Raw genomic sequence first — 12,334 nt, 5'->3', positions numbered from 1 at the left:
AAATTCAAATCTTTTTCAAAACTAATTTTAAATCATATCTTTTTTTTTATCTTATCTTTTTCAAAAATTTGATTTTAAAATATCTTTTCTAACCTCTTATCTTCCTATCTTTTCAAAATTGATTTTCAAATCTTTTTCAACTAACTAATTGACTTTTTGTTTGATTCTTATCTTTTTCAAAACCACCTTACCACTTTTTCACTCTTAATTTTCGAAAATACTTCCCTCTTTTTCAAATTTCCTTTTTAATTAACTAATTGTTTTAATTTTAATTTAATTTGATTTCAAATTTAATTTTCGAAATTTAACTTTAAGTTTTAATTTTATTTTAATTAATTTTCGAAATTCCCTCTCTCTCATCTCCTTCTATTTATTTATTCATCTACTAACACTTCTCCTCACCCAAAAATTCGAACCCCTTCTTCTCCTCTGAGTTCGAATTCTTCTCTTCTTCATTCTTTTTCTTCTTTTCTTCTACCCACACAAGGGAACCTCTATACTGTGGTAAAAAGGATCCCTATTATTATTTTCTGTTCCCTTCTTTTTCATATGAGTAGGAGCAAGGACAAGAATATTCTTGTTGAAGCAGACCCTGAACTTGAAAGGACTCTGAAAAGGAAACTGAGAGAAGCTAAATTACAACAATCCAGAGACAACCTTACAGAAATTTTTGAAAAGGAAGAGGAGATGGCAGCCGAAAATAATAATGCAAGGAGGATGCTTGGTGATTATACTACACCTACTTCCAAGTTTGATGGAAGGAGCATCTCAATCCCTACCATTGGAGCAAACAATTTTGAGCTGAAACCTCAATTAGTTGCTCTAATGCAACAGAACTGCAAATTCCATGGACTTCCATCTAAAGATCCCTATCAGTTTTTAACTGAGTTCCTGCAGATCTGTGAGACTATTAAGACTAATGGAGTAGATCATGAAGTCTACAGGCTCATGCTTTTCCCTTTTGTTGTAAGAGACAGAGCTAGACTATGGTTGGACTCACAACCTAAAGATAGCCTGAACTCTTGGGATAAGCTGGTCACGGCCTTCTTGGCTAAGTTATTTCCTCCTCAAAAGCTGAGCAAGCTTAGAGTGGATGTTCAGACCTTCAAGCAAAAAGATGGTGAATCCCTCTATGAAGCTTGGGAAAGATACAAGCAGATGACTGACAAACCCCAATTTGACGGTTTGTTTTGCATTGAATTTAGAGTATTTTGATAACCTTTGTCACATTTAACCTAGGAATTAGCATGATTTTGTTATCTCTTCCATATTTGTGCTTAAGTGTAAAAACATCTTGGAGATGTTGAAAGTCCATGGGAATGTAGCATCATGGAGAACTCTTCCAAGAAGCTTGATATTGATGTTAAGGAGGGTACGCAATCTCCAAGACATATCATCGTTGGAGACTTGGAAGAGGTTTATCAAGAAATAGATTCAATCATGGATGAATTTCTCTCTACAATGGAATCCTCTCCCATTGGACATAGAGTTGAAAGTATAAAAGAATGTGCACAACCTCCCATACCCTTGGTGAGCAATGAGGAAGAGAGCTACCAAGAGGAAAACGTTGGCATGGTGTATATTGAAATTGAAGAATATGAGGAGGTTGAGCAAGAGATGACCTTGTTCATCAATGAATTTCTATCCAAAGTTGAATCGCCTCTCATTAAACAAGAAGAAGTTCTTGAAGATAACACCAAGCCACGTAACGAAGAAGATGAGGTTGAAAGTGAAGAGAATTGTGAAGAGGTGGAAACAACTAAAGAAGAGCACAAGGAAGTAGACCTTGCATTATCTAAGTGTGGGGAGGCCCCCCTTCCCGAGTCACCATCCAACACAACATTCAAGTGGGTAAAATTCTTATCCATAAGCTTCACTTTCTCTCTTGAATATGGTTTGATTGAAACGGATGGACAACTTAGAGCTCTCTGTGGAGTTAAAAGCAAGAATAAGTTGTGTAGTGGTTGCAAGTTAGGAATTAGGCTCATTAAGGTCAACGTTTCAAGGCATAGGAACGATGATTGGAAGAATCCACCATCGCCGCCGCCGCCATCACTGCCCTCCCCTCTTCTCCCTCCCCTTCTCTCTTACTCCTCTGTCCTCCTCTTCCTCTTCCCCCTCTCACCGTCCCTCCTCCCATCAGTTTCTCAAACTTCCACCGCGCCACCATCCCCGCCGCCGTGCCAGCATCACAGCCGGCAACTCGCCCTCAACCTCTCTCTCTCCCTCTCACCCACCCACATCATCTCGGCCGCCGCAGCAACTCTCGCCGCCGCTCCTCTGCCATCTCCGCCACCATTGACGGCGGCGCGAATTCTGATTCTGTGGCCCTACTCCCGAATTCCCTTTCCATTCCTAGTTCCCTTCTGCCCCCAGGTTCCTACGCAACTTACACCTTTCTGTTTTTCTTTTAATCATCTGTTTCTGTTCGTTAGTCTATTGCATGTTAGTTAGTTAGGCTTAGAACTTTGCATGTTAGGTTAGATAGAAATAATTGCGGTTAGGTAGCTAGGGCTGGATAGAGGATTCTAGGCCTGATAAGTGCTCCGTATGTGCTTACTCGATGTCTGTTTCTCTGAATGTTGTATGCTAATTTTGGATTGTTTTTATGCACTCCTTGTCGACTGAATGTCATACAACCACTGCTTTGCCTAATTGATGTTGTTTTCCATGCCAATTGTTCCATTTTGCTATCCGGGAACGTCCAATTTTAAGCCGGAATGCTGCCCGATTTTCAAGGAAATTAATTTTACTTTGGTCTTTATTTCAATTTTGGGCAATCTCCACTTCCTTTTGACTTCCCGGACTTGCATCAATCATCGTAAACATAAACCACAACTTTTCTTTTCATTACGCATAAATATCATCATATCACTAACCTACTTTTCTAACTTACTAACTTCTTTAACCATTCCACTTCCACTCACCTTTAACCATCTTTAACAAATTCCTTCAACTATATGATGATATTATTGCCTTGTGAATATGAGTTGTTGACTTTAATGAAGCTTGCATTTTTTTTGGTTTACTTGTTCACTTTTGCATATTCATTGCAACAGCATGATTGTTCTTTGTCATTTATGACCTGACCATGTTTTTTTGCTACATGCTAAATGTTTTATATATTCTATCACATTTTTCAGGATGTCGGATAAAGGCAAAGCCATAGCCACCGCCTCTAAGAAGAGAAAACACTCTACCCCTTCCATTCCTTCCATCTACAGGAACTATGCTAAGAATCCATTGCATGACGAGGATAAAGAGAATCAGCAGTTGCCTTCTACCAATCCAGACAAATTCCCCAATCTCTACTGTGAGCTTCGGTCATTTGCTTTTGTTAGCTCTTGCTAGTTTTAGGATTTAATTTTCTTGCTTCTTATTAGATTTTGTTTTCATTTTCTTCTTGCTATCATGAATTCTCACCTTAGCTATGAGTTTGGTTATCAACATGTTGTAGGAAATGAGGACTATAATGAAGATTTGTATCAAGAATGGGATGACCAAAGGTGGGAGGAGCCATATGCATATGATCAATCCTCATGGCAACAACCCCCACCAATGCACTATGAAGAAGAGCCATTCTATGATGCATACCAATCCAATGGCTATGGTGAATCACCTTGTGACTTCCAAGCACCACCACCGTATGCCTATGACTCTCACCCTCAACATGAACCTCAACCATTCTCACAAGCCTTCCCATACCAAGCACCTTCCTATGATCCCTACCCCTCATATAACCAACCACCCCTACCATATTCTTATGACCATTATGAGCAAGAGCCCTTAGAACCTCCACCCTATCAAGATCACTACCAAGAACCACCTCAATACACACAATCTCCACAACCTTACCAAAAAGAACCACCCTCCTATTATGAACTCTCTCTCCAAAACAACGAACCTTCCTACCCACCACAAGCCCCAATAGACGATTCTCTCACTTTGTTACTTCAAGGACAAGAGGCCATGAAACGGGATACACTTGAGTTCGTGACCAACTTGACTAAGGTAGTGCACACTTTAGCCCACCAATGCTTGAATATTCAAGGTACTTCCGTGACCACATATGAAAAGTCAAAAGAAGAGCAAAGCATGAAGGAGAAATTGGAAAATTCGGAGGAAAAGGAGGAGTCAAATTTTGTGTTGGAACAATTGGAGAAGCCTATGATCATTGAAGAAAAGGAAGAAGTGGTTGAAGATTTAGGAGATGTTGAAAGTCCAAGGGAATGTAGTCTCATGGAGCACTCTTCCAAGGAGCTTGATATTGAAGTTGAAGAAGGTGTGCAACCCCCAAGGCATATCATCGTTGGAGACTTGGAAGAGGCTTATCAAGAGATGGATTCAATCATAGATGAATTGCTCTCTACAATGGAATCTTCACCCGTTGGACATGGAGTTGAAATTATAGAAGAGTGTGAATGTTGGGACAAGGATTACTTTATACGGATATAGGAGGGAGCATTGGTGGAGTAAAGAGAATTCTATGTGTCAATCACCTTTATGTCAACCGCTCATCCGACAAAACCATGAAACTCAACTAACGGATGTGTGTCAAGACAAGATATGGGATCCCGGTTCGCTATGTGAAGACCAACTATGGGGACTCATATCTTGGGTAGAACTGTGCCCAAGCTTGATGAACATGGTTGGAAATTCTGTCAACCAATTGAGAAGCAAAGATCCTTGGAGATTCAAGGACGAGTACAAACACAAGCCACCATGACAATAGGCTTCTCAAAATGTCCAACTTAAGGACTTAAACTAAAAGTGCTAGGTGGGAGACACCCCACCATGGTAAACTCTTTCCATTCTCTTTTAAATCTGCCTAATAAGTGATTTGAGTTACCATTGTAGGTAGATGTTTCACATAATTTGTTTGTACAACTTAATTGTTAGCCTAGTCACATGTATGTTGTGTTTCGTAGTAGATGAATAATATCAAATTACATTCTTGCAAATTGTATGATGGTTGATTGAATAAAGAGTTGTAAGTAGTCTAGGGAGCTCCTGGGCATAATTTTTCTCCTTGAAAAAAAAAAAAAAGAGAGAGAGAAGAAGGGTGGGAAGGACGCGTGCGCGCACCATACGCGCACGCGCCCCTGAGCGGACGCCTCATCACCCATTTTCCAGAGAGTTGGGCCTCTCTTAGGCCGGCGTTATGCCCCAAGCCCAAATTCCTTCCACGCTGACGCGCACTACGTGCGTGCGCGTCCATACAGCTATAAGGAAACGCACGCATACGCGCATCTGCCGCGTACGCGTCGACCCGCTGCTAGAACTTCTGGGCCAATATCCAGAGAGTTGCGCGGGATCTGGGCCAACTTTAAGCCCCCAGCTCAACTCAACTCACGCGGACGCACGCTGTACACGTCCGCACCCCTCGCTGTTCACGCGTTGGCGTACTTCACGCCTCCGCACCCATCCAATAAGATCAAGCAGCTCACGCGAACGCGCCCAGTGCGCGTGCGCGTCGATGCGTATTAGCACCACCCAGGGCCAAAGGACCCGAGAGTTGTGCCAACTCTGGGCCCCTTTTAAGCCTCCAGCCCAGCACATCCGCGCCGACGCGCACCTTGCGCGCCCGCGCCCATCCCGATTCCTTCACATACGCGCCTGCGCGTCTGGCGCTTCCGCGCCATTCTTTCATTTCTTCCACTCACGCGAACGCGCACGGCGCGCGTACGCGCGGATTCGAATTTTCACTTACCCAGAGACGCGAACCCTAACGCATTCGCGCACCACACTTCTTCCCCTCTAACGTTCCATTTCTCTTCTCCCACCACTCAACTCCCAGCAACCTCCGGCGAGCGCCACTCACCGCGACCACCGCCGCCATCATTGCCTCCCCCTTCTCCCTTCATCGCCCCCTCTCTTCCACTCACCCTTCCCCTCTGTCTCTACCCATTTGCCGCCCAGCGCCACTCACCGCGACCGCCGCTGCCGTCGGCGCAAGTTCCACCGCGCTGCTCCGGTCAGTTCTTCCTTTCACCATCACCGTTCCTCCTCCCCTCAGTTTCTCAAACCACCGCGCCAGCCGTCTTCACCGCCACCGTTCACGGCGGTGCCAGTTTCTGTCTCTGCTGCCCCTGCCCTATCGTAGTCCCCCTTTCCATTCTCAGTTTTCCCGGCTCCCAGGTTCCTGCTCCATTTCTGTTATTTCTTTTTTTTCCTTTTTATTTGTTCATTTATGTTAGTTCCTGGAATTGCATGTTAGTTAGCTAAATTCAAATTTTGTATGTTAGGTTAGATAGATATAATTGCTATTACGTAGCTAGGGCTGGATAGAGGATTCTAGGCCTGATAATTGCTCCGTATGTGCATATCTGCTGCTTGCTTCCTTGGGTACGGTATGTTGGTTTTGGGTTGATATTCCATGCAATATGTGTTGCCAAATAATATCTGTTTGCTGCTGTGCGTGAGTGATGTCATTTTTTGTGCTAATTGTGCTATTTTGCTATCCGGGAACGTCCAATTTTAAGCCGGAATGCTGTCCGATTTTCAAGGAAATTAGTTTCATCTTGATCTTTATTTCAGTTTTGGGCAAACCACCTCCTTCAGCACCCGAGCCCACTTACCTACTGGTTCAGCGTCTGTTTCGGTTCTTGGAGCGCGAGAGGCTCCATGTCAGACGCCGACTGGATCGGATGGATCAGGCACTCATCTCCCTTGGCGCTGAGTTGCCTCCGCTCCCAGAATCTCCGACCTCCGATGAGCAGGATCATCGGGAGGAGGATGCGGATGAGCCACTTCAGCGGGATGCACCTCCAGCTGCTCCTGACACTACTGAGGTCCCAGAGCCACAGCCCGAGCCTGAGCCTATCATTGTACCTCCCACTGATCCTCCGGTTTAGCATCGCGGACGATGCTTGGTTTTAAGTGTAGGGAGGGCACCGGTAGCATTATTTGGGAACCGGTGAACTTTTCGGCCTAGTTATCTCATTTTGCACATCTTTGTATATATTTTGATGCACTTCTAGTTTGCTTTGGATACTTTTATTGCTTATTTTGGATTTTAGATATTTTGATGCTTTTGGATATTTTTAGATATTTTGGATGATAGATTCCGTACTTTTAGTTGGATTCTTCTTTATACATTTTGTTTATCTTTGTTTTTAGTTTGTAGTTGTGATTAGAAATCATACTTTGGATTGCAAATATTTAGTCACCCTTTTTGCATAATATATTGGTTCTAAGTGAAAAAGGAAAGGGTGAACTAAGAAAATTTTTGAACTTTTCAATCACAACAATGCTTAGTCAAACATTGAGGTATATATTTTGATGCATTTCTAGTTTGCTTTGGATATTTTTATTGCTTATTTTGGATTTTAGATATTTTGATGCTTTTGGATATTTTTAGATGTTTTGGATGATAGATTCCATACTTTTAGTTGGATATACATTTTGTTTATCTTTGTTTTTAGTTTGTAGTTGTGATTAGAAATCATACTTTGGATTGCAAATATTTAGTCACCCTTTTTGCATAATATATTGGTTCTAAGTGAAAAAGGAAAGGGTGAACTAAGAAAATTTTTGAACTTTTCAATCACAACAATGCTTAGTCAAACATTGAGATTTTTCAAGAAATTTAAATATAGGGCATTAACCCAATTGATTGAAAGAGAATTTTTGAAACTTGCTTGAATTTCATACCTTGTGAAGCATGTATTGAATTGAGAACACAAGCTTGTGAGACTTGAGCCTATTGATGTGGTTACATTTTATAACCATTTATTTTCCATTCTTGTGTGACATTGTTCTCTTTCCATGATTGTGACCCTTGATTTGCTTGATTTTATATATCCGTTTATTTCTTGTGTTTGTGCATTTATATGATTGAGGCCATTCTTTCATTAGCCACTTACCCAAATAGCCAACCTTTTACTCTCCATTGTTAGCCAATTTTGAGCCTATGCTTAACCAACTTATTCTTATTTTAGCACATTACAAGCCTAAGGCGGAAAACCAATGAAAAGCCCTTGTTTGGATCTTTGATTGACCTAGGCTAGTGAGAGTGTTTTATTATTCAAAGTTGGTGAGGCTTGGGAACATTGGAGGGGATAAAAATGGACAGTACACATTTATGTTTAGGAATTGGGCACATATTCATGTATTGATTAAATGTAGAGACCTTATGCATTGATGTTCTTGTACTTAGTTTGAAAAAAAAGAAAAAAAAAAGAAAGAAAAGAAAAAAAAATGATGAAAAGAAAAGAAAAAAAAATGTATATAGAAAAAGAAAAAAAAAGAGAAAAGCAATAAAGGGGACAAAATGCCCCAAAGTGAAGCTCAATAAGAATCAATGCATAAGTGTTGTGAAATGAAAAGAAAATGCATGAGTATGTAAGAAAAAGTGAAGAATGGGTAGTTAGAACAGCTCGCATTTGTATAGGTCATTAAATAGGTTAGGTGGGAAAGTCTATGCTAATCAAAGATTCAAATCCTAGTCCACTTGACCATAAATGATCCTACCTTGACCCTAACCCCATTACAACCCAAATGAAAGACCTCATGATGAATGTATGCATGCATTGAATAAATGTTGATTGTTAGAAGAAAATCAAATTTTGGAAAACATGATTAGAAGAGAATTGAGTGAATTAACCCTTAAACACTTGAGTAAATAGAGCGGATACACATCCGGTGAGGGTTCAAAAGTTCAATCACATGTGTTCACCCATATTATCTATATTCTTGCAAGTTTGAACTCCTTTTTGACAATTCAATACAATTGTGGTTTGGACTTAGTCCTTATTGCCTAGCTCTTGTGCTTACACATGCTCTCTTGGGAAAGGACTCATATAGTTTGGACTTAGTCCTTATTGCCTAGCTCTTGTGCTTACACATTTCCAATTGCTTTACATAATTGCATTCAGATAGGACTCATATAGTTTAGTTGCATTCAATAAATGTCATAACCCTTAGTTCCTTCTTATTTTAGCATGAGGACATGCTAAGGCTTAAGTGTGGGGAGGTTGACAAACCCCAATTTGACGGTTTGTTTTGCATTGAATTTAGAGTATTTTGATAACCTTTGTCACATTTAACCTAGGAATTAGCATGATTTTGTTATCTCTTCCATATTTGTGCTTAAGTGTAAAAACATGCTTGTTAAGCCTTATTTTGATGAATTCTAGTTCTTCTTTGATTCCATAAGATGCCTTGAGGTGTTTGCTAGTAATTCCAGGATTGAAATAGGCTAGGCATGGATCAAAGAAAGCAAGGAAGGAAGCATACAAGTGGAGAGAAGCATAAAAAAAAGTCAAAGAAGCAAAGTCAGCCATGCACGCGCACGCACACAAGGCGCTCGCGCGCACATCGCAGAACTAGCCAGGGACGCGCACGCGTACCGTGCGCGCACGCGTCGATGAGGGCACATGACCTCACTAATGCAACACGTGCCTGGCTGACCAAAAGGTGTCCTCTTGACATGCTTTCAGAATGGACCATTCTAGATATATTCTATTATGGTCTGTCTGAGTTCTCAAAGATGTCATTGGACCATTCTGCAGGTGGATCCATTCACCTAAAGAAAATGCCTGCAGAAGCTCAAGAACTTATTGACATGGTTGCAAATAATCAATTCATGTATACTTCTGAGAGAAATTCCGTGAATAATGAAACGCCTCAGAAGAAGGGAGTTCTTAAAATTGATGCTCTGAATGCCATATTGGCGCAGAACAAAGTGTTGACTCAGCAAGTCAACATGATTTCCCAAAGTCTGAATGGATGGAAAAATGCATCCAACAGTACTAAAGAGGCATCTTCTGAAGAATAAGCTTATGATCCTGACAACCCTGCAATAGCAGAGGTAAATTACATGGGTGAACCTTATGGAAACACCTATAATTCATCCTGGAGAAATCATCCAAATTTCTCATGGAAGGATCAACAAAAGCCTCAACAAGGCTTTAATAATGGTGGAAGAAACAGGTTTAACAATAGTAAACCTTTTCCATCATCCACTCAGCAACAGACAGAGAATTCTGAGCAGAATCTATCTAGCTTAGCAAATTTAGTCTCTGGTCTATCTAAGGCCACTCTGAGTTTCATGAATGAAACAAGGTCATCCATTAGAAATTTGGAGGCACAAGTAGGCCAGCTGAGTAAGAAGATCACTGAAATCCCTCCTAGTACTCTCCCAAGCAATACAGAAGAAAGTCCAAAGAGAGAGTGCAAGGCCATTGATTTAACCATCATGGCCGAACCTATAAGGGAGGGAGAGGACGTGAATCCCAGTGAGGAAGACCTCCTGGGACGTCCAGTGATCAACAAGGAGTTTTCCTCTGAGGAACCAAAGGAATCTGAGGCTCATCTAGAGACCATAGAGATTCCATTAAACCTCCTTATGCCCTTCAGGAGCTCTGATGAATATTCTTCTTCTGAAGAGAATGAGGATGTTACTGAAGAGCAAGTTGCCAAGTACCTTGGTGCAATCATGAAGTTGAATGCCAAATTATTTGGTAATGAGACTTGGGAAGATGAACCTCCCAAGAACCCTTGAGGTACAGGAGGCCAATTTCTCATTAGAGATGGCAGACAAATCCATGAAAATGGCTTATGGACTAGTATAGGACGTGTTAGTAAAGGTTGAAGGCCTTTACATCCCTGCTGATTTCATAATCCTAGACACTGGGAAGGAGGAGGATGAATCCATCATCCTTGGAAGACCCTTCCTAGCCACAGCAAGAGCTGTGATTGATGTGGACAGAGGAGAGTTAGTCCTTCAACTGAATGAGGACAACCTTGTGTTTAAAACTCAAGGATCTTCTTCTGTAACCATGGAGAGGAAGCATGAAAAGCTTCTCTCACTGCAGAGTCAACCAAAGCTCCCACAGTCAAACTCTAAGTTTGGTATTGGGAGGCCACAACCAAACTCTAAGTTTGGTGTTGAACCCCCATATCCAAACTCTAAGTTTGGTGTTGGGAGGTCTCAACAATGCTCTGAACATCTATGAGGCTCCATGAGAGCCCACTGTCAAGCTATTGACATTAAAGAAGCGCTTGTTGGGAGGCAACCCAATGTTATCTAATTATATTTATTTATTTTTCATTGTTATTTTATGTTTTATTAGGTTGATGATCATGTGGAGTCACAAAAACTACAAAAAAAATCAAAAAATAGAATGAAAAAACAACATTAAAAATAGCACACCCTGGAGGAAGGACTTACTGGCGTTTAACGCCAGAACAGAGCATGAAACTGGCGTTAAATGCCAGAAACAAGCAGCAGTCTGGCGTTTAAATGCCAGGATTGCACCAAGAGGAAAGCTGGCGTTAAACGCCAGAAACAAGCATCAGACTGGCGTTTAACGCCAGAAACATGCACCATACTGGCGTTCAACGCCAGAAACATGCTATAGACTGGCGTTGAACGCCCAAAACAAGCATGGAAGTGGCGTTTAATGCCAAAAACAGGCAGCAGTCTGGCGTTAAACGCCAGGATTGCACAGCAAGGGCGTTTTTGCACGCCTCAATGGAGCAGGGATGTTAAGTCCTTGGCCCCTCTGGATCTGTAAACCCCACAGGATCCCCATCTACCCCACCTCTTCTTCTCTACTCTTCACACCTTTTCATAAACTTCTTCACCAAAATAACCTCCACCAATCACCTCCATTACTCCCCTAAAACCATCATACAACCCACCTACACCCACCCACTCAAATTCAAACCATCAACACACCTCCATCTTTTCTTCTTCTCCTCCTTTATTTCTTCTTTTGCTCGAGGACGAGCAAACATTTTAAGTTTGGTGTGGAAAAAGCATTGTTTTTTTTTCATAACCACTAATGCCTCAAGGGATGCACTTCCCTCCACAAAACTATTGGAAGCAAATCAACACCTCCCTAGGAGAATTAAGTTCCAACATGGAACAACTAAGGGTGGAGCACCAAGAGCACTCCATCATCCTCCATGAGATTAGAGAAGATCAAAGAGCCATGAGGGAGGAGCAAAAAAGGCAAGGAAGAGACATAGAGGAGCTCAAAAGCACCATTGGTTCTTCAAGAAGAGGAAGACGCCACCCTCACTAAGGTGGACTCATTCCTTAATCTCCTTGTCTATTTATTTTACTGTTTTTCGATTTTTGAGCCTTATGTTTTATTAATGTTTGTGTCTTTACTATATGATCATTAGTGTTTAAGTGTCTATGTCTTAAAGCTATGAATGTCCTATGAATCCATCACCTCTCTTAAATGAAAAATGTTTTAATTACAAAAGAACAAGAAGTACATAGTTTCGAATTCATCCTTGAAACTAGTTTAATTATTTTGATGTGGTGATAATACTTTTTGTTTTCTGAATGAATGCTTGAACAGTGCATATGTCTTTTGAA

The 12,334-nt window shown here is 41.3% G+C and overlaps 1 protein-coding gene across 1 annotated transcript; it reads left to right on the top strand.

The window, feature by feature from the left end:
* Positions 1,618–6,854, top strand: LOC107615301 (ras-associated and pleckstrin homology domains-containing protein 1-like). The gene is made up of 5 exons (XM_016317385.1): positions 1,618–1,729; positions 2,029–2,401; positions 3,144–3,313; positions 5,798–6,070; positions 6,538–6,854. The coding sequence occupies exons 1-5, from the start codon at positions 1,618–1,620 to the stop codon at positions 6,852–6,854; spliced, it is 1,245 nt and encodes a 414-aa protein (XP_016172871.1).

Source organism: Arachis ipaensis, chromosome B09 (assembly GCF_000816755.2).
Source record: "Arachis ipaensis cultivar K30076 chromosome B09, Araip1.1, whole genome shotgun sequence".
Classification (NCBI taxonomy): Eukaryota; Viridiplantae; Streptophyta; class Magnoliopsida; order Fabales; family Fabaceae; genus Arachis; species Arachis ipaensis.
Note: the sequence above shows the minus strand (reverse complement) of the source record. Positions and strands in the feature narration are given on the sequence as shown.